Genomic DNA, 27,657 nt, shown 5'->3' with positions numbered 1-27,657 from the left:
CCTTCTGGTAATGTGGTGACCAAAACTGCAGACAACACTCCAAATATGGCCTGACAAGGAATTTATATAGCTGCAGAGATAAGTGTGGAGCTGGAGGAATACAGCAGGCTAGGCAGCATCAGAGGAGCAGGAAAATTGACATTTTGGGTCAGGACCCTTTTCTGAAGACCCTGGCCTGCTGTGTTCCTTGAGCTCCACACTGTGTTAACTCTGACTCCAGCATCAGCAGTTCTTACTACCTCCTTTTTATATAGCTGCAATATGGTTTGCCAACTCTTGTACTCCCAGCCCCGTCTGAAGACAAGCGTGCCATATGCCTCCTTAATCACCTTGGCCACCTGTGCTGCCACTTTTAGGGAACTGTGGACCTGCGCACCTAGATCTGTCTGTACGTTAATGTTCCTAAGGGTTCTGCCACTTACACAATAATTCACACCTGAATTTGATCCTCCAAAATGCATCACCTCGCATTTGTCTGGATTAAACGCCTTCTGCCATTTCAGTGCCCAAGTCACCAATCTATCTATATCCTGTTGTATCCTTTCACAGTCGTTAGCACTATCAGCAACTCCACCAATCTTTGTGTCATTGCAAACTTACTAATCAGACCACCCACATTTTCCTCCAGATCATTTATATATACTACAAACAACAGAGGACCTAAGACAGATCCCTGTGGAACACCACTAGTTACCGGTCTCCATTCTGAAAAGCACCCTTCCACTGCTACCCTCTGTCTTCTATGACCAAGCCAGTGTTGTATCCATCTAGCCAGCCCACCTGGAATTCCATGTGATTTTAGTTTTTGTGGCCACGTGGGACTTTTATGTATGCTAGTAAGACATTTGATAAAAAAAACTATATCCACAGCCCTTCCCTCATCAATTATCTTTGTCACCTCTTCAAAACATTCTATCAGGTTGGTGAGACATGATCTTCCCCATAAAAAACCATGCTGCCTGTCACTATCTAGTCCATTTTCTTCCAAATGTGCATATATCTTGTCCCTCAGTATCTTCTCCAAGAGCTTCCCCACCATAGACTATCAGGCTCACCAGCCTATAATTTCCTGGATTATCTCTGCTTCCTTTCTTAAACAAGGGAACAACATTGGCTAATCTCTAGTCTTCTGGAATTTCGCTTGTGGTCAAAAAGGATGTGAAAAATCTGCTAATGCCCCACCAACTCTTCCCTTGCCTCTCGCACAAACCTGGAATAGATCCCATCTGGCCCTGGGGACTTGTCTACCTGAGTGCAATTTAGGATACCCAAAACTACCTCCTTCAATATATTGACATTCTCTAGAATATTCACACACTCATCCCTAACCTCAACATCAGCTATGTCCTTCTCCTTGGTCAATACAAAGTCCTTGTTAAGAATCTCTCCCACTTCCTGTTGCTCCATGCATAATTCCCCTCCTTTGTCCTTGAGGGGGCCTACTCTTTCCCTTACTACCCTCTTTTTCTTCTAATGTATGCATAAAAAGCCTTGGGATTCTCCATGACCCTGTTTGGTAAAGACATTTCAGGGCCCCTTTTAGCTTTCCTATTTCTGCATTTAAGTTCCTTCCTAATTTCTCTACACTCCTCAAGGGTTTTGACAGTTTGTAGCTGCCTGGACCAATTGTATGCTTCTTTTTTCCCTTTTGACTAAGCTTACAATTTTCCTTATCATCCATGGTTCCTGAATCCTGCCATTCCTATCCTTCAGTTTTGCAGGGACATGCATGTTTGAAACTTTAATCAACTGGTCTTTAAAAGCCTCACACGTGCCAGACATAGATTTGCCCTCAAATAACTGCTCCCAATCCATATTCCCCAGTTCCTGTCTAATTTGTATATAATGGGCCCTTGCCCAACTAAATACCCTCACCCGAGGGCCACTCTTGTCCTTGACCATAATTACTCGAAATCTAACGGAGTTATGGTCACTAAGCCCAAAATGTTCTCCTACTAAAGCATTGATCATCTGTTCTGACTCATTCCCTAATGCCAAGTCTAGTATGGCCTCCTCTCTGGTTGGATTGTCAACATACTGTCTCAAAAAGCCCTCTTGGACACATCTAACAAATTACTCTCTATCTGAGCCCCTGGCTCTAAGGGAATCCTAGTCAGTAAGAGGAAAGTTGAAGTCACCCACTACAACTACTCTGCTGTTTTCACATCTTTCCAGTATCTGACTACATATCTGCTCCTCTGTCTCCTGTGGTCTTTTGGGAGCTCTATAGAAAACTCCCAACATTGTGATTTCCCCCTTCCTATTCCTGAGCTCCACCCATAATGCCTCACTGTAAGATCCCTCCGATGTGACCTCCCTTAATATAGCAGTGATGTGATCCCTAATCAGCAATTTCCCTTTCTGTCCTGTCTAAAACCTGTCTGGAATGTTAAGCTGCCAGTCCTGCCCCACCTTTAACTATGTCTCCGTAATGGCAATAACATCCTAATTCCATGCTCTTAGTTCATCTGACTTACCTGTTATACTTCTTACATTGAAGTAAATGCATTCCAGTCCTCCAGTCCCTCTGAGCCCCTTGACTTCCCTCTGCCTGCTCTTACTCTGTGCTATGCATATCTCAGTTTCTGCTTTGTCCCGAGTCCCTGCACTTGCTGGCCTAGTATTCTGGTTTGCACCCCCCGGCTACACTAGTTTAAACCCTCCCGAAGAGCTCTAGTGAACCTCCTGCCCAGGATATTGGTGCCCCTCCAGTTCAGGTGCAACCCATCCTCATTGTACAGGTCCCACCTTCCCCAGTAGACATCCCAATGATCTATATATCTAAAGCCCTCCCTCCTACACCAGCTCTGTAGCCACGTATTCGCTGTGTCTTGCTGTCCCTAGCCTCACAGGCCTCTGGCATGGACTACGCTGATAGTCCTGCTTTTGAGCTCCCTATCCAACTCCCAGAATTATCCCTGCAGGACAACGACCTCCTTTTTATACCTATGTCATTTGTGCCAACGTGGACGTAGGGACAAACTAATTCAAAAATGGAGTCAGCTAAGTCTTGATGATTAGTAGGCATTGTTTCTGGCATTTTTCCTGTTCGGAGGTCTGTGTCAATTTGGGACAAGTTGCAAAGCCTCTGGGCCACAGGTTGAGTTGATGTGTAGTGACAATTTTGTTTGTGTAGGCATATTGGTGTCTCTGTCTTAAAATTATTTTTGTTCCAATACATTTCAGTTCCATTCATTCACAACAATGATGGGTGATAAACCTGTTTTGCTCTGATACTGCAATTGGTAATGCACATGACTACTACATTTCAAGATGTTGTGATAGTGAGTAACAACATGGACTCCCATTGATGGTTTAATCCATACATAACTGCCTTGCACTATGCTCGGAATGATCAAAAATACCAGGAATAGGGTCAATTGATTGCTACACGATGCCTAACACCACACAAGGATGAAATAGCACCAATTGTCCATTAATCATTTGGTCCTAAAATATTTGAGTATGGTGAAAAAGACATTTTGTCAAAGCTTTTCATCTTGCACTCACCAATTCATAAGAATACCTATTTAAGGAGAAAACCAACATTTGTACTGCATGACAGGACAGTGCTGTCTGGTTGGCAAGTATATGCTGGTAGAGGTTGGCCATGAAGAATACAGCAGCTAATGCTTAACAGTTAAATTCCAGGCTTTGTTTGAATTTTAAACCAGGCAAATCGACCCTGATCAAGGCACTATGAGAACTGACCAGTGATTGGATGGTCATCTATTTTTGTTGAATTGAAATAGGTGTAGTGCATGTACACATTATTTCTTTGCAAAGAACAACACCCTGTGTATTAATATGTAGCTTCCATAACACCCAAGTGTGCCACACTCTGTGAACCTGACTAACAATTTTAAGTTGTTTGTTGGTGTAATTCTTCACACACTTGGGATTATCCAGCAAAGGTTGTCCAAGTGAAGAATCACTTCTCATGTTGGATAAAGTGCTGTCAGTTTTGCAAGCGTGAGCTGGTTGAGTGTTTCTGGTATCTTGATTGTTGTGACCAGCTGAAGGATGTGCTATCTGATTAAAATCTACCAGTCTTTCAGAGGCACAATTTAGATACAAGCACTGAAATTCATATACCACATCATCCATTGTATGATAGGCAGAATGTTTCTTTGGCTTGACACCAGCATCCTGTTGGTGGCAGTACAGCTAGCTTTGTCTTTCACTGAAACAATCAATTATCCTGGAAGGTGAAGTGTGCAAAAGTTAGACTGGGCACCTTTTAAGACCAAAAGTGACAGCCATAATGCCATTCGTTATCTTACACAATACACAGTGAGAAATGATCTGCTCGGGGTTGCTGTTATTTCACAGGGTGACTTTGATGCACTGTATTTCAGTATCTGACTTGCACGGTGAATAAAAGGCTTGATTCCTATTTTTGGACTGCTGAACAGGCCAATTTTATGTAGAAGGAACTGCAGGAATCCCAATGTGACCAAGAAGGCAGGTTTGTAGCAGAGACCCACCCCTCCCCCCAACTTCCAGCCACAATCTCGATGAGAGTGTCAAGGAAGAGCTCATTTGACTGTTCCATTTCAAAAATGAATTTGAGCACAGGATGGACCCCATTAAGAATTGTAAGGAAAGTATTTTATGCAGCTGGGATACAAACACAGAAAACACATAATCTGCATGTTAGAAACATGCAAGGAGTAGGAGGTTAGGTGTGGTTCTATCAAAGACCCATTTCTCATGGAATCCTACCATGTTTGTGAGCACTGGTGATGCCATGGGGATTCCATCTATTTGGGAATACATGGTGTAATTAAAACTGCACTCAGCTGCTCAAGTGGCTGAGTTTAGAAGTGTAACAAATACTAATACACACAACGGTGGCAGGTCTTCAATCCTGTACACATGTCGTAGAATCATAGAATCCCTACAGTGTGGAAGCAGGCCCTTCAGTCCACACCGACCCTCCAAAGAACATCCCACACAAACCCACCAACCACCACCCCCCACCCCCCCAACACAATCCCTGTAACCTCTTGAGATTTAAGCCCAACATACAATTTGCCTTTTTGATCACTTGCTCTATCCAACCATACATTTGACTGTTCCATCTCAAAAATGAATTTGAGTACAGGATGGATATTTCATATGTAATGTGGGAGAACGCAAGATTAATATTATTACTTGCAGCTAGAAGAATGAGTGAGTGAGAGCACCATCTGGATACTAAGACACTGGATAGATAGCCATCCAGTGTCTGAGTAAGTAAACAGCAGACATGCTTTCCCAGGATACAGCAATAGAATTTAATCTAACCAGTGCTGGTGCTTTTTAGTTTTTCCTTCCCACTGAGTTTTTCTAAAAAATTTAAAAATCTACAGAACAAATTTCAAACTGTGTTAAAGTTTACATTGAGTATGTAATTGTGTGTGCTTATTTGTGAACAAATGATCTAGCAGAGACTTTGACAGCACCTTCCAAATCTGTGATCACTACCAACTAGAAGGACAAGGGCTGTATCTGCATCACCACCTGCAAATTCCCCTTCAATCCACACAGCAGTGGAAATATGTCACCATTCCTGGGTCAAAATTCTGGAATTCCTTTCTTAACAGGACTGTGCTTGCATCTACACTCTGAGGACTGCAGCTTTTGAGAAGCACATTTAAGAACGGGCAATAAATGCTGGCCCAGCCGCTGATGCCTACGTTGTCTGAATGAATTTTTTTTTTTTTTTTTTGAACAAAACTCCTTCTGTATTGAATTCTGTTAGGTTATGAGCCCAGCACTGTTTTGGGTCCCCCTTATAGATATCATCTCCCATCAAAACGTGCTACCATTCAACATGTGTAAAACTCGGAGTTACACAGCATACAGCTTACAAGTTAACACATGACCCAAAAGAGAGCTAAATGAAGCGTGGTCTTTATTGCAATATGCCTTTTAGGATAACATAGAGACACTGAAACCAATTACAGAACCTCTGTTGAAACCCTGGTGAAGATTACCTTATTAAACATCACATCCAGAATCTCCTGATGATTCTGAATATGCTGCTGCTGGTCACTAATCAGATGTATACCCAGGAAAAGGGACATGCTAGAACCCGAGCTACAATTTGACAGTTGAAATATCATTAACTCCCATATCAGAGTACTACAATTGTGTGTTAATTAAATTTTAGTACATTTTTGACCTACAATTTATTAATTTTATGCACTACACAGCTGGGAGAATGAAGATAGTGTTGCAGTTATGTCACTGGACTAGTAATCAAAGCTAATGTTCTGAGGGCATAGATTCAAGTCCCACTCTGGCAGCTGGAGGAATTTAGATTCAATTAATAAAATCTGAAATTGAAAGCAAATGTCAAAAACGGTGACCATTGTTATTAAGACCCTTCTGGTTCGCTGATGTCCTTTAGGGAAGAAAATCTGCTATCCCTACCTGCTCTGGCCTACGTGTGACTTTGGACTAACAACAATGTGGTTGACTCTGTGAAATGGTCCCAGCAAACCATTTATATCAAGGACAAATAGGGTTGGACAACATATGTTGGTCTTGTCAGCAATGCTCATAGCCTATGTCCCCTAGTAGCATTAGCCAGAATGGTGACTCCTACTCAGTAAGGATTGATGAGAAAATGTTCTAAATCTGAACATGAGAGAAGTTACCGAAACTGGGTGAGTGAGGATTAACCTCAATCTGCCTGAGTCTATTTTCCAATCAGTGTGTCTGTGATATGTGATTGCGTGTCCATTTGGTGTTGGATGGTGAGGAACTAACACCCATGATCATCAAGGAATGAAAGCAATGAGATATGCAGTTCTGCAAGGGATGTCAGTTTTTACGTCAAAACTAGAGCTCAGTAACTGAAGGCATTCTGTAACTTTGATTATTTATACAGTACATGACAGCTAATCATGGACTGCTGGCTCATTTGGTGAAGTTTTCAGTAAAGTTGCATTTGTTCACATAACTGAGCTTGGATCCACAATCTGTACTTGGTCTGCATCTGATATATTGATGCAAACCATTGGTGGGAAAGGAAACAGCACTTACAGAACAGAGTAATTTTGAATAGGCAGCTTTACTATAGGAAAGGGGAAATGACAAAAGTAAAATGTTACAGCTATTAATAAAAGTGAGAAAGAAACAGAAAATGCTGGAAATGTTCAGGTCTGGCAGCATTTGTGGAGAGGGAAATTGATTTAATATTATGGTTCTTGCGAAGATTTGTAGCTCGGGTTGTGGGTGAGGTTGTTGACTTGCTAGCCGAGCTGGCTAGTTATAGTTCAGACGTTTCGTTACCATGCTAGGTGACATCATCAGTGCAACATCCGATGAAGCAATGTTGTTCTACTCCGCTCGGAATTTATATGATCCGGTCTGTTGAGGTGTTGTATGTCATTTCCAGTTCTTTTTTGCAGGAGTTTGTAAATGGGGTCTAATTCCACACGTTTATGATTGCATTATGGGTGGAGAACCAGGCCTCTATGAATTCCCATGCGTGACTAAGGTTGGCTTGAGCTAGGACCAAAGACCCCATACCCACTACATGCAGGATCAACATAGTGTACAAAATACCATGCAAGGACTGCCAAAAATATTACATCGACCAGACAGGAAGGAAACTAGCCATCAGGATACTCGAACACCAGCTAGCAGCAAAACGGCACAATGAACTTTCCCTCATTTCAATGCACTCGGACAACTAAGACCATCAATTTAACTGGGACGACGTGACCATCCTAGCTCAAGCCAACCATAGACACGCATGGGAATTTGTGGAGGCCAGGTTCTCCACCCATAACGCAATCAATAAACATGTGAAATTAGAACCCATATACAAACCTTTGCAAAAAAGAACTGGAAGATCAGATCATATAAATACTAAGTGGAGTAGGACAACATTGCTTCATCGGAGGCTGCACTGATGATGATACCTAGCATGGTGACGAAACATCTGAACTATAACTAGTGAGCTCGGCGAGCAAGTCAACAAGCTCATTGATTTAACATTTCACACCTGAAACCTTTCATTACAGCAGAGAGGAAAGATTGGCTGAATGTGAGCAAATGATTACAAGTAATCTCCATGGTGTTGTTATGGGGGAGAAAATATTCTCAAGGTAGCAGCATTATTAAAAAGCAACAGAATGACCAGAAATTTGACTCTGCTTTTAAAAGTCAAGGGAAACTTAAAACCAGCAGAACCTTGTACTTATAGGTTCAAATTTAAGCATTATGGTTTGAGTTTTGTTTATTATTTGCTACTAATGTATACAGAGAGCAGGGATGAAACATTTGACCACACTAGCAACAGAGACAAATGTATACAGCTCCATTATCATTGTTAAATATTTATCTTAGGGAGCTGTGTTACATGGAGGAAAATCTCAAGATTACAGGGCTTTGCTTATAAAACTGCTAATCCTTTAGAGGCCTTTTGTGGAGGAAAAGAAGTGCGTAGAAATGGTGCTTGAATCTGAAAGAGAAATGGGAGAAAGGCGATCAGCAGCTGCTCAGAAGGAAAGACACTGAACCTACCAGATCCTGACAGAACTAGCCCAGAATGCTTGACAGCAATGTGCAGAGCAGCAATCAAGACAAATTGCAGAAACTGAAAAATAGAGAAAACCAAAGCAAAACCTGAAATAGTTTCTTAGTCAAGGAGAAAGAAATTTGTATTTTGTTTTGTTTCAATGTTGACAGCACATTGTGATGCTTTGCAATTGTTTTATAATGTGGAAAAAGAATTGAGGCAATTTAACGAAAGTATTTGCACGGGTCACTTTATTTTTAAAGTGGACAAAAAGTGAATGGATCTCAAAATAAATCAGAACTCTTGTTTCAGAGTGCTGTTTGCATTGAGATGGGTAACTGTGTGAGAAGTAAGAGTTGTAAGAACTTTGGTTTTGGATGAACAAAACCAGTGCTGTCTTCATATACGCATCATGCCTAAGGATGAAAGTCTTTGAAAACCATGACATTCACGTTGAGACCAGGATCCTTGTGAATAATGCAGTCGTCCTTCCGACTCTGTAGCTATGAAAGTTAGACTAGTATAAGCACCACCACAAGGCACTTGAGAAGTGCAATCAATATTGTTTGAGATGGATTCTCCACATCAGCTTGGGAGGTCAGGCACAATAACACCATAGTGCTTGAATGACCCAATAGCACCAGCATTGAGGCCATGATCATCATCCAGAACCAACTCCACTGGGCCGGCCATGTGTTTAGGATGCCTGAGTTCCAACTACCAAAGCAATCATCATCACCCAGCTCAAGAAAGGTGCTTGAAATGTTTCCTTTGCTTTCCTCTTGTTCAAGGAGTCTCTGAAGATTTCCTTCACAAAATGCGACATAGGTATCAACGTGTGGGAGACCCTCGTTCATAAGAAATCCACTTGGAGGAAGCTCCTGTGTGAAGAAACACCAATTCTTTGAGAACGCTCATCGGCAAGAGGAAATGTGGTAAAGGAACTGGAGAAAAGAATGGCTGCAATCTCAAGGCCAAGGAGTACTTCCACCTCCCGGTAACATCTTCCAAATGTGCGCTCATTAATGCAGCTCTAGCATCTGGCTCATCGGTCACACAAGGCTCCACAGAACCCGTGACCATTGAGTAGGAATTTCCAAGGTGGACAATCATACTCGTTTAGTGAGTGAGTGATCACCAACAATGACGGTGTTCCAGGAGCAGTCAGTGAACTAGAAGTGGATGAGAGTTTGTGCTATATGCCAAGTGTGAATTTCCAATACAGTTAAAAATTACCTTGCCTCTATTTTCTTGAAGGGATTGAATAATGCACCTGCCTATCTTTTTAAATCGAAGTCACTTGTACAGTTTACCTTAAACTGCCTAATAAATGACTTATCTGTCCTTCCTCAGGTCGCAATGAATTAATCGCTAGGTATATCAAATTGCGTACAGGAAAAACACGGACACGCAAACAGGTATGTGCATGACCCCGACCTTCCTCGTTGCCAGTCATTTTAACACCGCAACCTGCTCACATGCCCACTCGTCTGTCCTCTACATGCTGCAATGTTCCAGCAAATCACAGCAGGAACAACAACCTTCTGGACCTAATATTGAGCTCGACACCTTAACATTGTGAACCCACTTCCATTCCTTCCCTTTCTTTTAACTTTACTTTGTTGTGTTCTCTGTCCCCATGTACTCTCTCCAGTGGGACTATCTTTTTTCCAGTTTGGCAGTTAGACGCACCATTGTTCTACCTTTTCTCCCATTCTGATCACTTAATCTGCTCTATCAGCAGCCCTTCTCCACACACACCACTGCCTCTCACCCCCGTCACCACCACTACTGTAGTAAAAATGTTGCTCCCTCCACATTTCATGTCTGCTGTGATGAAGAGTCATCGAGACTCGCACGTTAGCTTGCTCTGTCTCCATGGATGCTGCCTGATCCACTGTGATTTCCAGCATTCTTTATTTTCAGTAGAGATTCAGTAATTTACTCCTACCTTGTGTTTCATCAACTGCCACTTCTCCATGTGAATGTACATTTTGTTTTTACTTATTTTGTGCATTTTGCTGCCTGTACTCCTGCATCTGGTGTGTGTATCAATGTCAGGGTGAGATCAAGGGATTATTTCCTTGGATGCCTGTACGGAAGAAATTACCAGTGAATACACTGCCCCCAAGTGGTATCAGGCAGGAGCTCAGCTCACTGACCTGTCTCTAAACGTCGCCAATTTGTGAATATGTTGAGTATTTTGATCACATTTGGGGAATTAACTACGTAGTATTCCTGAGTATTGTGAATGATACAAATGTTTGAAACATTGGCTAGCTGGGAGGTTCTTGCCTTCTGTTATTTGTAGATGAAAGTTAAATTTTGAAAACAGTTCCAGGCAATGACAGGGTAAATGTCATAGTCCCACTTAGTTCTGACACTTCACCCCAATGCCACATTGTAAAACTGTCTTTGAAGTTGATTGTTCTTTTTCCTCCTTTCCCATTAGGTATCGAGTCACATTCAGGTGCTCGCTCGAAGAAAGTCACGTGAGATTCACAGCAAGTTAAAGGTAAGGGGCACTTGCTCTGATAGTTTAGATCTTCTGTTTGGTTAATGTGGTAACACATTTTGGTCTTAATGAACAGTTAAAGATCACAAAGGATAATTTTGAAATAACTTTTTTTAAGTATTTCAAAATATTTCCCATGTTTGCCCTGGATATTATCCCTTTTGTAAGCACCTAATTCTCGCTGTGAATGGCCCTGGGAAGTATCACAGGTCTCCCTGGCCACGTGTAGATTCCACCTCCGTGCTGATCCCTGATCCTTGGTCCCTATACAGTATTAATATGAAGCTAGTGACTGTGAATGTGACCAAAGATTCCAGTTCAGCCACTGATCACACCTTGGCAATGAGCATCGTCTTTTTGAATGGATCAAAGATACACAGCCATGCCTGGCCTCCCTTAGGCACTGCTGCCTCCAGCTATGTACCACCTTGCCCTGCAAGAGGGAAGTGTGCAAGAAAGTGTGATGCAACTTTAGGGGATGTGGCTATCATAAGTGAATAACTGGCACTGTATCCAAACTGTGAGATATGGATGTGAGGGTTGCAGCAGTGCTGAGCTGAGTGTATGAGTATGAAGCAAAGCGATAAATGTTGGATATGCATTATAATTGAAGAGTGTGACTCAGCAAAGTGTGCGGGGCTCGGTGAGAAGTAGGCAGGATACAGCATTGCCTTTGGCCAGATCAAACATTTTGCAAAGTGGCATCTAGGGAATTGGTCAGAGCAGAGCATATTGCCATGAGGAAATGCTTGCAAACACTCTGGAATGCAACCTTCAAGCTCATCAATTCATGAAAACCTTTTGGATGGAATCTATTAACATTTTGAACAATGTTGACTATGGCGAGAAGTCTAGCGAGGCGTTTCCTGATGCTGGCAACAACATGTTACATTTTCTAACAGAATTCTTGGCCTCAAGATGAGAGAGCAATATTTTCACTAGAGAGCAGTGGGACACTTATCAATGAGGGTTGTTACTTATTATCCTTATTAACACTGAGTCTCACACCTCATTAATATACAGCTTCTTATTGTACTACAGGGCAGGTAGAAACTAGATGTCACAAATTCCCAACATGAAAGTCCTAGTGGATACCTGGTAATTCCAACTCACCACTTGCTCCTCCACACCAGCATCTTGCACACATGGCACCAATGACTTGGCATTCACTGTGGGCAATGACCACGGACCATTTGTATCTGATACATGCCAGCCTCTCAGTGCCATCATGGCACATCTCCGATCCACTTACAGTACAATTCTGCACTTCAGTGCTGCACTTTGGAGTTCATAGCATTGCAACACTGCTTCAAGGAGACTTTGCACACAGGGATAGGTAACCAATTCAAGGATTGGATCAAGCTGCATCTCAGGGCTGTTTGTTTGGACTCCTAGCACTCATTCACCTGTGCTGACTTGCATGCTCACAGCATCACTGATGTACCCTGCCTTGCCTTGCCAGTACAAAGCCAGGCAGCTTGTCATGGTTCTCAGCAGTCAACAGTTAAAGGGGTGAACATGTAGCTGCATGTTGCCATGTGATGTCAGTGTTACTTCTTCACCATGAACCAGCTACATATGCAGCATACACATATTGTAAGTGCTTCAATCAAATGGCCATTTTTCAAAGTCCGAGGGGAAGTTGCTGAGTGACATCAAGGACCTTTCGGTCAGGGGTCCCGGTACAGTAAGCGCAGTGTCCAATATCTATTCGGGGTCCAGGACCAAGTCAAGTAGCTGCTTAGCGCTGTCAGAGGAGCCTAACGTCAGGGACCCCACTACCCGCCTTTATTCATTCTGCCCTATTATAGGCTGTTTACAGCTGAACTAGGGAAAAAGGGGGAGAGATCAAGTGAGATGGAATTGGATGGCACAGCTGTTAGTGCTGATGCAGCTGGGAGAAAGGTAGCGAGGTATCCTGAGTGAGTGCTTATGAGGTGAAGAAGCTTTGTGTGGTTAGCAATGAGGGGGTTGGGGTGTGGTGTCAAGTGGGTGTGAGTGAAAGTGAAGAAGATCATCTTCCTACACTGTTGGGCATTTGTTATGGACCAGACGAGAACCCCTCAAAATATTTTAAGAATGTAGCCTAGCCCCTAATATTTTATTTCAATGGAACATATAAATTATCTGTTCCAGATGCAAAGTGACTGGTCAAACTACTCACGTTAAGCAAAACACAATTTATTTAAATACTGCAGTTAAAAATACAAGCAAAGAAAGAGGAATTTAAAATAACTTAATCCTATTGGAAAACTGAACAGAATAATAGAGAACTATTACTAATTAACTGTTCCAATAAAGTAACATCCCGTAAACACACCCCTTGGCAAAAAGGGAAATTCAGGCACAAATTCTCACATGCAGTTCTCCAATCCAGGCGTGAAAAAACATCAGGGGAAAATTCAGAGGAGCAACGTCCAGGAGACACTCACTGAAGCTGCCGACTCTGTTGAGACCCCAATAGCTTCTGATGTTACTGGAGGTACCAAAACCCAGAAATCTGGATCAGTGAGAGCTGGCCACACCTATCCAGGCTGCTTTAAAAAAAATCAAGGCCTCCCAAGCTGTTTATTCAAGTGGTCCTCAGTAGCCATCTTCAGGACCTTTGCCTTATAATCTCTCTTCCAAAAGAAAGCAGGACAAAATAACCTGTTAAAGTGGCAGCATCATCTCACATTCCTCCCAACTGCTGGGGCCACACTGATCAGTCTGGCAGGATCTGCAGTTCGTGGGAGATGAGGTCAGTTTTTTTCCGCGCATCCAGTCAATTTGGACCTCCAGATCCCCGTCCATAAAGCAGGACACTATTTTCCCCTTCTCTACCATGTCCAGGACAAATGTCATGAACTGCCCAGGCAGCTCCAGATTGACAGTGTTTGTCTGGGTACACATCGACCTTCTAAATGTGGTCCAGTGCTAGGGATGACAAACTAGTCTGGGTTATGCTGGCAGTGACAAGCTCTCCTGTGCATGGTGAGTTGTAGAATCCAGCTAGCATTGGATGAGAAGGCTGCCATACAGACAGGGTGGGTAGTTAATGAGTTAAGTTCTGGAAATAGGAGAAAACTCGCTAGACCTTGTGAAAAGAAACCCACAATGAAACTCTACAAAAATGACATTTTCCAAAATGTGGTAAGACTCAGTCCTCGGTGTCTGACAGTGATGTGATACAACAGTGTAAACAGAGAAAGTCATGAAGACTCCTTGACCAGCACTTCAGAATGCCACTGACAAGATAAATTCACAGAAAAGGATGAGATATTCCATTCTCTTCCTAAGTGCAGAGACTCAAAACTTTCCCTTCAAATTAAAATTCCTGCTCTTCCTTTCATGTGACATGAGTGTTGCTGGTAAGACCAGCCCATTGGTTGTCATTCTTTAACTGTCCTTGAACCCATTTTGTCAGGCAGTTAATAGAAGGGACGTTTCGGACCAAATTGAATCAAGGCCCAGTGATGTTAACCAAAGGATGATTGGCTGCGCGTATATATAGAAAACAGGTAATCATGTGGTTGAAGTTTAGTGTAGGAACTAGAAATAAAACACTAATCTAAAAGGTATGAGAGTGGACTCTGTCCAACCATCATTTTAATTTCTCGTATTTAACAGTCAATTAAATTGCTCTGGGTCTGAGGTTAGATGTAAGGCAGACTGGCTAAGAACAGCAAGTTTCATTGCCCAGATGGATTTTAACCATTGTTGAGACTAGCTATTAATCCAGATTTTTATTATTTGAAGTTAAATTCCATCAGCTGCCACAGTGGGATTTGAATGCTTGTCCCCAGACCATTAGTCTGGCCCCTGGGATTGCAATCCCAGTGACATTACCACTATATTGCCACCTCCCCTTTAACCATGTCTCTGTAATTGGACAAGCTTTTATGTTTCTCCATTGGCACCTCAACATTCACTCTCACTCTCGCTCTCACGCTCTCTCTCTCTCTCGCTCATTCTTGCGCTCTTGCTCACTCTCGCTCTCTCACTCTCACTCTCACTCTCACTCCCTCTCTCTCTCACTCACCCTCCTGTCAAACTTTCAGCAGGATTAGTCGAGTGTAACTGAAGGTGATATAAGCAAATTTAATTGATTTAAAACTGGTGGTTTGGAGAAATGAAAAGATATGTGCGAAACTATCTCCTGTTAGAGTTTCTAAAAAGGGATTATTTTTTTTCTATTTACTCTTCTTTTAAATGGACTGCCCATTTGGTGACTGGAATGGATGACAATCTCTCGTTGTCTCCAGACAATCAATATGGTGAGCTCTTGGCAAAAGTGCTAGTTTTCTGAAATAGCTCTCGTGCTTTGTACTGATTTTACACTGCTGTAACACCTTGTGTTTCATGCTAGAACACTGCTGAAGGTTTCCCAATCTCTGCCATCAACTATCTGGTTTCTCAACAATTTCTTTTTGAAAATTGTTCAAATATAAACTGGATATCAACTGTGTCTATGTTTTAAAATCACATATTTACCATTTATTTTAGCATTGGGATACATCCAGTTGTTCAAGTTTTCATTGAGTTTGTATCAGCGAGACAAACTCCTAAACTTGAATATTGATCCCAGTTCCCTCCTATTAGGACAGATGAAGGATTTTGGCCCAGAACATTGACTTGCCTGCTCCTTGGATGCTGCCGGAGTGCCTCTGCTTTTCCAGCTCCATATTTGTTGGCTCCCTCCTATCCAATTTTGGATTTGGTGAAAGATTCCTATTGCATGCACTGAAGCTAAAAGCCATCTTCACAATTGCTGACTCTGCCTCTTACAGCTGTTTCCATGTATAGTATCTGGAAAGATAAAACCGATGAAATATTGAGTCTCTCTGGATTTTGGAGCATTAGAGTCTGCCCATATCCAATGCCAGCCATGAAACCACTTTCACTTTTGGATCTCTTAGAATTTTTTTAAAAAGCCATGATATTTTGTGAGCTGTAATAAGCTCGAGTGAGCATGAGCTTGAATATTATCTGAGCCTCGTGATCACTGCAATCAACGAATTGTCCATTTCTTGTGTATGCAATGGTACTTAGTGTTCTGGGTCTTTTAGACCATATCCCTGTTCAGTGACCCCCCTGCTCTGAGGATAGTGGACAAGATCAAACTCAATAATGATGTCCATGCCTTTTGAAACTCACTTGCATTGGTGCTGGAGAGTGAGTGGCACTTGTAAAACCGTAAAGAAGAGACAATGACTTCAGGAGAGAAGGGGGGAACATGTTAAAATTTGCTGTGTCATCCCACTTATAGGATCTCTTTTCATCACCTTCCCCCACCCCCAAAATGGGGTGTCCCCAACAGTGTTTCACACTGTCTGCTGTGTGACTGGTCTAACCCATCTTCATTTTGTTGCTTATGTTTTTGACTTTGTGATTTGGATGCACTCATTAACTTTGAAAACTGAGATGGTCACCATTATAGTCCTTTTTAAATCACCAGAGAATTGTTTCTAAATGCTTTGTAATATGAAATAATTCTCATTATGCTCTGATAGTGCAAAGAAAGATAAGGGTCCTGAGGAACCATGATTGTTGGTTGCCTCTTGATGCAATTGATCTTTTTCTATTTAAGTAAAAATACCAGGATGTGGTATCCATGGAAAGATGTTTGGGTGATTCCATATCAACTGTTTAAGAGAGATTCTGATGATAACTGTCAATGTTCACCAAGAAACCAAAATCCACAGACAACTTCATTCCGTATCATTGTATCTTCAACATTTATAATTATTCTACTGCCCATGTTTTATTTTGTTAGAACACTAATTGGATACAATTTGGCATAGTTGCCCTTCAGAGTAATATTCACTCTCCAATAACTATTCTTGTTGCTAGGAGACTATCCACTAAAAAAAACTCATCTCACAACCATTTTTTTTTTCATTATTGAATGGGATATTGGCATTATTGATTGGACCAACATTTGTTACTCCTCACTAAGGAGGAGCTGATTGGCTATCCAGGTCATTTCAGACAGCAGTTAGAGTCAACCACATTGTTGTGGGCCTAGTGTTATATGTAGGCCAGATCAGGTAAGGATGGCAGATTTCCTTTCCTGAAGGGCTTTAGTGAACCAGATGGGCTTTCCCAACAATCAATGATTCCATGGTCACCTATACAGTGGCTTTTAATACCTGATTTTATTAAATTCACACTTCCATCTACCATCGTGGGGTTTGAACACATGTTCCCAGAACACATGTTCCCAGAACACTTGCCTAGGCTCTTGATTACCAGTCCAGTGACATTACCACACCCACTGCTTCCCCTTCAAACGTAAAAATAAGTGCACATTTGCAATAGTATTCCATTTGTTAGTTAATACTGGTTATGTGCTGCTATGCTCACTGACCATAACATTTAAATGGAGTCCAGGACCTGGGGATTTGAGTTACCTAGCGGTTGAGTATTCTGCTACCTAGCTTAATTTATATGTAAATTCCCATGGTTACTTCTGGCTGTTTCTCATTACTATACTGTGTTTTGAATGTTTCCTACCCCTGCTAGAACCCCTGGTTAAAACAGCAGAATTGCACCCTTGCAGTTTGTGTGTCAGGGCAGCGTCTGCAAGCTTCAGTTGCTGGTCCTGAGAATGTTGTGGAAGCAGCAATACAAACACCTGCTTCCTACAATATGAGCATCATTTGTGTTTTAATACATGGAGTGGAATTGTAATTCTTTAGAATAGAGCTATGTTGTGAATGAACAACACCTCTAATAGTGGCAGTACATCAACACAGAAGTCTTGCCACATTGACCGTTAAAGTAACGAGGAAACTTGACATATTTGTCAGTGTACAATATAACTGATTAAGGACTCTTGTAGTGCAGTTGTACTATCCTTGCCTCTGAGCCAGGAGGCCCAGGTTCAAGCCCCACCTGGTCCAGAGGTGTGTACTAACATCTGAACATGTCGATTTTAAAAAAAAAATATTAATATTGATTATTGTTGGAGTTAAAAGCTCCGTTGCTCCTGAACAGACTACCACAGAAGTTTGTATAACAATGACTCAACTCTGTCTCTACATTATAGTCTCATGCAGTCCCACTCTCCCTCTTTTGGGTGCTCTGCTGCATATGCTAATTTTTATCTCTTCTCTTTCTCTCTTTACTTTGCTTGTCTGGTTTCAAGATCACATGACATTGAAACAGAAGTAAACCATTCAGTCCATCAAATCTATTCTGCCATTGAATTAGATCACACTGATCAGATAATCTTTGACTCCACTTCCCTGCTATTCCTCCATAACCCTTGATTCCTTACTGATTTAAAAATCTGTCTCCCTTAGGCTTTACTTTATGACCTAGCCTCCCAGAACTCCACAGATATACTACCCTCTGAACAAAGAAATTCCTCCTCATCTCTGTCTTAAAGGTGCGAGCCCTTATTCTGAGATTATGCCTTCAGGTTCTAGACTTTCACACAAAGGGAAACATTTCCACAAATTTCCAATAACAATTACATTTCCACCTTGTCAAGTCCCCTGAGAATCTTGTATGTTTCATTCGGGATGCCCCTCATTCTTTTAGATTCTAATGAGTACAGACCCTTACCACTCAACCTTTCCTCATGAGATAGCCTTGTGTACCTTCTCTGGGCTGTCTCCAATGCCAGTGCACCATTCCCCTTGAAATAAAGGTCAACGTTTCATTTGCTTTCAATATTACCCACCGAACATGGAAGCTAACTATTTGTGATACATGGATGAGGACCTCCAAACCCCTCAGTCTGTAGCTTTCTGCAGTCTTTCTCCATTTAAATAATATTCAATTCCTCTATTTTTCCTGCCAAACTGTATAACCTTACATTTTCCCACGTTATATTCTATCTTCCAAATTTTTTTCCCCGCTTGCTTAACCTGTCTATGTCCTTCTGCAGACTCTGTGTCATCCTCACCACTTGCCTTCCAACCTAATTTTGTGTCATCCACAATGTGTACATGAAAGTGTACATTCAATTTTCTCATCCAAGACATTAACATATATTGTATTGAGCTAAGTGAGAGTGACAGCCCTCACCAATGCTGCATTTGATCAAGTGTGACATCAAGGAGTACCAGCAAAACTGGAATCACAAGACAAACTCTCAGCTGGTTGGAGTCATACCTGGCACAAAGGAAGATAGTTGTGATTAGTGGGGTGTCAGTTATCTCCGCTCCAGTTCCTCAGGGGAGTGACCTACACCCTTAGCTGCTTCTACAATGATCTTCCCTCCATCATAAGGTCAGAAGTGGAGATGATCACTAATGACTATACAATGTTCAACACTATCATGACTCCTCAGAAACTGAAGCAGTCCATGTCCAAATGCAGCAAGAACTGGACAATATCCAAGCTTGGGCTGACAAGTGGCAAGAAACATTCACACTACATGAATCCTGGACAATGACTATCTACAGAAACAGACAACCTAATCACCACCCCTTCACGTTCAATAGTGTTACCATCACTGAATTCCCCACTTGGGGTTACCATTAACCATAAACTCAATGGGACTCGCCACATAAACAGAGTGGCTACAAGAGAGGTCAGAAGGTAGGAATACTGCAGTGATTAAAAGCAGTGTGTACTATTCTTATGGTGCATACAGAAATTCACCAAAGATCCTTGGGTGACACTTTCCAAACACTCGGCCACTTCCATCTAGAAGAACAAAGGCAGCAGATACAAGGGAATGCCACCACCTCAAGTTCCCCTCAAGCAACTCACTATCCTGACTTGGAAATATATTGTTATTCCTTCAATGTCACTGGGTCAAAATCCTGGAATTCCCTTCCTAGCGGCATTGTAGGTCAATTGTACTATTGCAGTGCAAGAAGATAGCTCACCGCCACCTTCTCAAGGGCAGCTGGAGATGGGCAAGAAATACTAGTCAGCCAGTGATGCTCATATCCCATGCAGAAAAAAAATTGTATCCTAAGGCTGATCCCTGTGGCACTCTACCAGTTACAGGTTGCTATCCTCAAAATGCACTGCTTATCTCAACTGTCTTCTATTAGTTGGCCAATCTTCTATCCATGCTAATATACTTCCAACACTATGGGCTGTTATCTTATTAAGTAGCTTAATGCATGGTACCTTGTCAAACACTTTCTGAAAATGCAAATATATCTATTGTGTGTCTCTCTCTCTGTTTCACACACATTTGCATTCTCTCTTGTTTGCATGCTGTCTCATGCTTGCTCCCTCTCACTCTTCCTACAGTGTACTTTCACTCTTGGTGTTATGCTCTGTAATATTCTCTTGTGTTTGTTCTTTTTTTTTTGCTATTTTACTTTCTCTACCAAATATTCTATGGTCAGGGCTACTCTGAACTCAGCTGCCAAAGTCCAAATGCCCTACACCATAAATTTTGCCCTCCTGCTCCCACCTCATAATCACTGTGAAACCAAAATTAAATTCACAGCCCTACCTCCTAATTCAATGTACTTTTCCCAAAAACTCCATATCATGATGCATCTTGTCTCCATGGTGCATACAACTCTTAGAGAATTTAATGGGCTGTTATCAATGAAAAGGCCCCTTGTAATTTGTTGTTCTGTCTGACACCTATTTCTCTCTGTCTGCTAGGATCAGTCAGCAAAGGACAAGGCCCTTGCCAGTATGGCAGCCATGTCATCAGCACAGATCGTATCAGCGACTGCAATTCAAAACAAACTAGGCATGTCACATATGTCTCGTCCTTTTCCCGTCACATCTGGGGTAGGTAATGATTTATTTTATTGTCGTGGTCATTGTGAGATAAACTGTTGGCACTGTCACTGAGATGCTGCTTGTGAATGTAGGGGCTGCTGTATTTTGTGATGATATTTCAATTCGTATAATTTCAGCAGTTGCCTGGTTATGTAGATAAGATAGTTAAGGTAATAGGTGAGAATATTTTCCTTTTTATTAGCTGAAACAAAGGATACCAGTTCAGGGCAGTTCCCTTGAAAAGGTAGTAAGGAGTTGTCACCTTGAACCGTTGTAGTCCATGTGCTGTAGATAGACAAACAATGCCATTATAGACAGAATTCCAGGATTTTGACCCAGCAACAGTGAAGGAACAGCAATATATTTCCAAGTCAGGATGGTGAGTGGCTTGGTGTTCCCATGTATCTGCTCCCCTTGTCCTTCAAGCTAGAAATGGTTGTGGGTTTGGAAGGTGTTGTCCAAGGTTCCTTGGTGAATTTATGCAGGGCATCCTGTAAATAGTACCTGAGTGCTGGTTGTGGAGGAAGTGACTGAATGTTTGTGAATGAGGTGCCAATCAAGTGGGTTGGTTTGACCTGGATGGTGTCAAACCTCTTGAATGTTCTTGGTTCTGCACTTATCCAGGCAAGTGGGCAGTATTTCATCATACTTCTGACTTGTGCCTTGTGGATGATGGATCGGCTCTGGGGAGTCAGGAGGTGAGTTACTCACTGCAGCATTCCTACCTTCTGACCTGCTCTTGTAGCCACTGTGTTTGTGACAAGTCCAGTTCAGTTTCTGGTTGTTGGTAATCCCTAGGATGTTGATAGTGGGGGGTCTGTGATGGCAATGGAGAGGATACAGAGGCAATTTCTAAGGCTATTGCTTGGACTGAAGAATTATAGCTGTGAGGAAAGATTGGATTGGATCAGAATGTTTTCCTTGGAATAGGAAGACTCAGTAATTTAATTGATGTATAAAATTATGTAGGACGTAGGGAAAGTAGATTAAAAAGTATTAATTTCCCTTAGCAGAGGGGTGATCAGGGGAATAAAGTCCCTGATGATTGCTCTGTCAAGACATATTAGAACTATTCACTCACTCTATCTAGGTCCTAGAACATGAGGGACAAAATTTGAAAGTGACAAGCAGTGGGGATAAAAAACATGCAAAGACACAGCTGGAACAAAATAAGGGTGCAGTGGGAAAGAGTGAGATCAGTATAGAATCATAGAATGCCTACAGTGTGAAAACAGGTTCTTCGGCCCAACAAGTCCACACCGACCCATAGAGCATCCCACCCAGACCCATCCCCTTATAACCCACCTAAGCTACACATCCCTGAACACTACAAGCAATTTAACATGGCCAATCCACCTAACCTGCACATCTTTGGACTGTGGGAGGAAACCCACGCAGACACGGGGAGAATATGCAAACTCCACACAGACAGTCACCCGAGACTGGAATTGAACCTTGGTCCCTGGTGCTGTGAGGCAGCAGTGCTAACCACTGAGCCACCATGCCAGTGGTTATAAAAGTGGCTTGGGGCAGTGGGAACACAGTGGGGCGAAAGGAGAGACAGTGCAGAACTTGGATTGCGATGTTGTGACAAGGAGTCTTTGCTGATCTTACAGTGGCTAATCGATATGGACTACCTTCTCCAACACTGAGCCACAAGAAAAAGAAAAGCAGCCTCCTAGGATGGATAGGAGCATCATTCGGGGGCAACAAAGTTTGTTTGGTAGTCCCTGTCCATGCAGTGTCACTTGGTTTCCGATCATTATCACTATCCATCATTAGACAAAGGCCAGGACCAGTACCAGCTGGTAGTTAGTGACCAACAGCCACACCATATTAAAAGATCACACACACAGATGTCTTTCACCCTCAATGAAGATTGGATCCCAGAACATCAGGACCCTCCTGGATAACCCTAGCTGCAACATATCTGAACATGGCTCTGTAATCCTGTCCCAGAAACTCTGGCACAATGATATTGATATCACTGCCCTATATATGGCCCAAGCAACCAGGAACATACTCCACTGTGAGCTGTGAACAAAATGGTGCTTATCATTCATGCACCAACTGCAGCCTAGCAGGGCCATAGAACATAGAAAGTAGAACAGTACAGGCCTTGTGCCGACCTATTATCCTACTAAGATCAAACTACCCTGCCTACCCTATGTTATACTATCATCCATGTATCTATCCAAGAGTCATTTAAAAGTCTCTAAATTATCTGACAAAGTATCTGCCATGTTATTGCATGAATGCGCATCCCCATTTTAGACCATGTTAATTAGATCAAACCTGGAATGCTGTGAACAGTTTTGGTCCCTTTTTCTAAGGAAAGTCCCACTGACATTGGAAGCTGTCCACAGAAGGTTCATTTAAGTTGATTCTGGTTTGGAGGGATTTTCTTATGAGGAGAGGTTGTATAGATTGGGCCATAATACATTGGCATTTAGAAGAGTCAGAGGCAATCTTACTGAGACATATAGATTCTTAAGGGGCTTGACAGAGTAGATGCATAAAGATTGATTCCCCTTGTGGGACTGTCTAGCACCATAGGGCATAATCTCAGAGGAAAGAGTTACCCATTTAAGAATGGGAGATGAAAAGGAATTTCTTCTTTTGAGGGTAGTCAACCTGTGGAATTGTTTACCACAGTTGAAGCTGGGTCATTAAGTGTATTAAGGCTGAGATAGAGATTTTTTAATCAGTGGGGGAATCAATGGTTATAGGGTTAAGGCAGGAAAATGGAGCTGATGATTATCAGATCAACCATGATCTCATTGAATACCACATTGGACTCAATGGGCTGAATGACCTACTTCTGCTCCTACATCTTGTGATCTATCTTTCATATTACAGCACTCCACCCTTTATCCATGATGGTGTAGAGCTCATCTACAGGATAAGTTGGAAACTACAGAACCTGTTGCCTTCAATCCAGAACCAAGAGCACCTCAGTCTCCATCACTAAGCTGCAGACTAGCATGTGTGTACACTGAGGCAAAGCTCCAAATGATCCTCAGAGCATTTACAGAGGCATTTGTGAAAATGGGCCTTGGGGCAAATAAAGGGAAGACTAAGAACCTGTATTATAAAACAAAGAACTGCAGATGCAGGAGATCTGAAACAAAAACAGAAATCATTGGAGAAACTCGGCTGATCTGGTAGCATCTGTGGGAAGAAAGTAAAATTAATGTTTTGAGTTTGGTGATTCTTCCTCAGAGCCGAGGCTAGCTAGGAAAGAGCAGTGTTTATGCTGAAGATGAGATTTGGGGAAGTGGAGGCAAAGGTGAGCAGCTAGGTAGAGATGGAACCCAGAGAGAGATATGGAAGAGGTAGGCAAAGGAGGGTGTTATTGACAGTAGAGCAGGACTGAAGAGAAGCTGAATACATGATAATGAAAGCTGAGTGTTGGTGAGAATAGGATGGCTGTGCTAAAAGCAATCCAAATCATGCAGGACCATTGTGGGGGTGATTAAAAAAAACATGGAAGAGTGGAATCAGGCTCGAGAGTTATTGAACTCTACGTTGAGTCCTAGAGGCTGCAGGGTGCTCAAATGGAAAATGAGATGGTGTTCTTCAAGTTTTGAAGTCCTCTGTTAGCCTGCTTCCATTGTGGAACTCTCTGCTTTAGAGCTTGTTGTTTGTCCCCGGTCTTTCTAGCATCAGCTAAATGAAGAATGTGTCTCCCTTTGTGATCTCTTGCATCTCCCAATGAAAATGAGTAATATTCCAGTGATGTGTCCAGTGCATCAAACTTTTTTTGCAGCTGATATTGCTGATACGTTTTGGGAAGGTTTAACTTGGAGTGTTTTCGGAACTAATCCGCTCCATCCCTGCTCCTCCAGCTTCCCCTTCACACCCAGTGTCCCAGACAGGGACATGGAAGTTATTAGCTGCATCAACCTAAATTAGGCCCTGTACAATTTTTCTTAGTTCACAGTTAATCCTGGTGTCCCCTCTGCTATAGGTTTTAAAAAAAACTCTTATACTATGATGCTGGAGCCTTTGGTGCTTTATTTTTTTTTTAATTCATTCACGGGATCAGGACCTTACTGCCTAGGCAGCATTTATTGCCCATCCCTAATTGCCCAGAGGGCAGCTATGAGTCAACAACATTGTTGTGGGGTCTGGAGTCACAGGTAGGCCAGACCAGGTAAGGATGGCAGTTTCCTGCCCTGAAGGATATTGGTGAACCAGATGGGTTTTTCCAACAAGCGACAACGGATTCATGGTCATCATTAAACTCTTAATTCCGGATTATTTTTATTGAATTCAAATTCCACCAACACGGTGGGATTCGTACCCAGGTCCCCAGCACGTTACCTGGATCTCTGGATTAACAGTACAGTGATAATACCACTGGACCATTGCCTCCCCTTAAACCTGTACATTAGTGCTGCTATCATTAGGCTGACTGTAACATTGTGTGGACAACCTGGAGACATGGAAGTTACATTAGTCACATTTTACACTTTTTAAAAGCTTGCTTTTATGAGACCATAAGACAATAAGAAATAGGAAGAGGAGTAGGCCCTTTGGCCCGTCAAGCCTGCTCTGCCAGTCAATAGCATCATGGCTGATCTGACACTCATTCCATCCACTTTCCTGCACTTTCCCCATAACCCTTAACTCCCCTCCATACCAGGATCACCCTAGTGAACCTTCTCTGAACTACCTCCAATTAAATGATATCTTTCCTTAAATAAAGGGACCAAAACTGCTCTCAGTACTCCAGATGTGCTCTCACCAGCACCTGGTACTGTCGCAGTAAGCCTCCCCTTCTCTTATACTCCAACTCCCTTGAAATAAGGGCCAACATTGCATTAGCCTCCCTGATTACCAACTACACCTGTGTGCTAGCTTTGTGTTTCATGCTCAAATATCCCTAAGTCCCTTTGTGTTGCAGCTTTCTGCAGTTTTTCTCCATTTAAATAATAGTTTGCTCTCTTGTTCTCCCTTCCAAAATGAACAACTTCACATTTCCCACATTAGACTCCATTAGCCAACAGTTTTTGCCCACTTACTTCCTATCAACATCTCTCTGTAAACTAACAAAAGCCGAAATTGCTGGAAAAACTCAGCAGGTCTGGCTGAATGTGTGGACCGAACTCAGAGTTAACATTTCAGGTCCAGTGACCCTTCCTCAGAACAGGATTCTAACAGGTTCATTCTGTTCTCTCCACACATGCTGCCAGACCTGCTGAGTTTTTCCGGAAATTTGTTTTTGTCTAATTTCCAGCACCCATAGTTCTTTTAGTCTTTCTATAAACTGTTTGTATCCCTCTCGCAACTAGCCTTTCCACCTATTTTTGTGTCATCTGCAAATTTGGCTACAGTACATTCACTTCCTTCCTCCACATCATTAATATATATTGTAAACTGGTGCAGTTCCAGCACTGATCACTATGGAACCCCACTAGTCACTGGATGACAGCAGGAAAAAGAACTCCTTGTATCTATTTGCTTTTCCCTGCCCATGAGTCAATTCTCATGTCAATATACTACGTCCAACACCATGGGCTCTCTCTTATGACTTAACCTTTTCTGAGGTACCTTGTCGAAGGCCTTCTGGCAAATACAGCATGCCTACTGGTTCCCCTCTATCCACTCTGGTTGAGACTTCCTCAAAAATTTCTAATAAATCAGTCTGACATGATTTGCCTTTCATGAAGCCATGCTGACTGATTAGATCATGATTTTCCAAATGTTCTGCTATTACTTCTTTAATAATTGATTCCAGTGCTTTTCTAATAACAGATGTTAGGCTAATTGGCCTATAGTACCCTCATTTTGCCTCCTCTTTTTGAATAGGGGGTGTCACATTTCTAATCCTCTTATACTTCTCCAGAATCCAAGAGTTTCATTTTGGAAAATTACATCCACTATCTCTGTAGCTACCTCTTTAATCATGTTACAATGCAAGTCATCAGGCTGGGGACTTATTTGCCTGGAGTTCTATTATTTCAGGTGTCCTGCATATTCCAGAGCTTGGTTCAGCGTGCCACAGACTATCACACTGCTTACTGTCAATTGTTCGGTCAGTGGGTAGATGCTGAATGAGGTTCTGGCTGGCTAACTCGCTGTAAATAAATAAATATAAATACAAGGGAAGTGATTTCATTTGTATTGTCAAAGAGTGACATTCCTGACATTAGCACAGCTACTGCTTCTCAGTGTTAGGAGTGATGACTTGCTAACTTACCACTGTCATAGATGAAGATAAATGCCCATGCTAATTTGTTGGTTACACTTCATTCAGTTCAATATTTGAAATGTTACCGCAAATTAGATTAATCCTGTCATGCTGACGGGCATAAGGGGCACATTTCCCTAAATTCGCATCTGATATATTTCAATTCTATGTAACGTCTGTGGTAACTTAACTTTAATTTCTTTTGTAAATCTAGTTCTATTGGAGTTCAGTCTTTCTATTTTTTCTGCACTGGTTGAACAACTTTATCACAATTAATCTTTACCAAGTCCATTATTAGACCCTTTATTAATTGGGTAGATCTGTATTACCTGGCTGTAGAACAACAACTAGTAGGAACAGAGACCAGGACAACTGACGAAGTTCTGTGCTGCAGTAATGGAACACAGAATTCTGTAAGGGATAGCTATCTTCCTCGGCAGGTGTTCCTCACTGCGTTTCATTCAGGTGGCGCAACCAGATATCCATCCAGACTGACCATACTACTTCTACTTACTATTAGTGTTGGCATCCTCTTTTTCTTTTTGCTTTCAAATCAGAAAGGATCCCGTAGTGAGCTGCTATTGAGAGAAAATCAACATTTACTCAGCGGCTCAGGAATGCTAGAGAAACTCAGCGGGTCTGGCAGCATCTGTGGAGAGAGAAATAAAGTTAGTGATTCAACTCCATTAACTTTTACAGTGTCCTGAAGAAGAACCATATGAGACTCAGTGTTAACTC

General features: G+C 42.1%; 1 protein-coding gene across 6 annotated transcripts in view; it reads left to right on the top strand.

Annotated features, from left to right (window-relative positions):
- LOC109933254 (transcriptional enhancer factor TEF-1-like) overlaps nucleotides 1-27,657 on the top strand; it is a 94,102-nt gene that overhangs the window by 54,865 nt on the left and 11,580 nt on the right. For 5 of the 6 annotated variants that reach the window (XM_048617498.1, XM_048617500.1, XM_020532223.2 and 2 more), the window contains 3 exons: nucleotides 9,872-9,936; nucleotides 10,971-11,033; nucleotides 20,601-20,732. In XM_048617498.1, the coding sequence (XP_048473455.1) occupies nucleotides 9,872-9,936; nucleotides 10,971-11,033; nucleotides 20,601-20,732 (260 nt within the window). The remainder of the gene's footprint in view (nucleotides 1-9,871; nucleotides 9,937-10,970; nucleotides 11,034-20,600; nucleotides 20,733-27,657) is intronic. The other variant, XM_048617503.1, reaches the window with a different exon arrangement.

The sequence above is a fragment of the Rhincodon typus genome, chromosome 37 (assembly GCF_021869965.1).
Source record: "Rhincodon typus isolate 14 chromosome 37, sRhiTyp1.1, whole genome shotgun sequence".
Taxonomy (NCBI): Eukaryota; Metazoa; Chordata; class Chondrichthyes; order Orectolobiformes; family Rhincodontidae; genus Rhincodon; species Rhincodon typus.
This window is presented reverse-complemented; position numbering and strand designations above follow the sequence as displayed.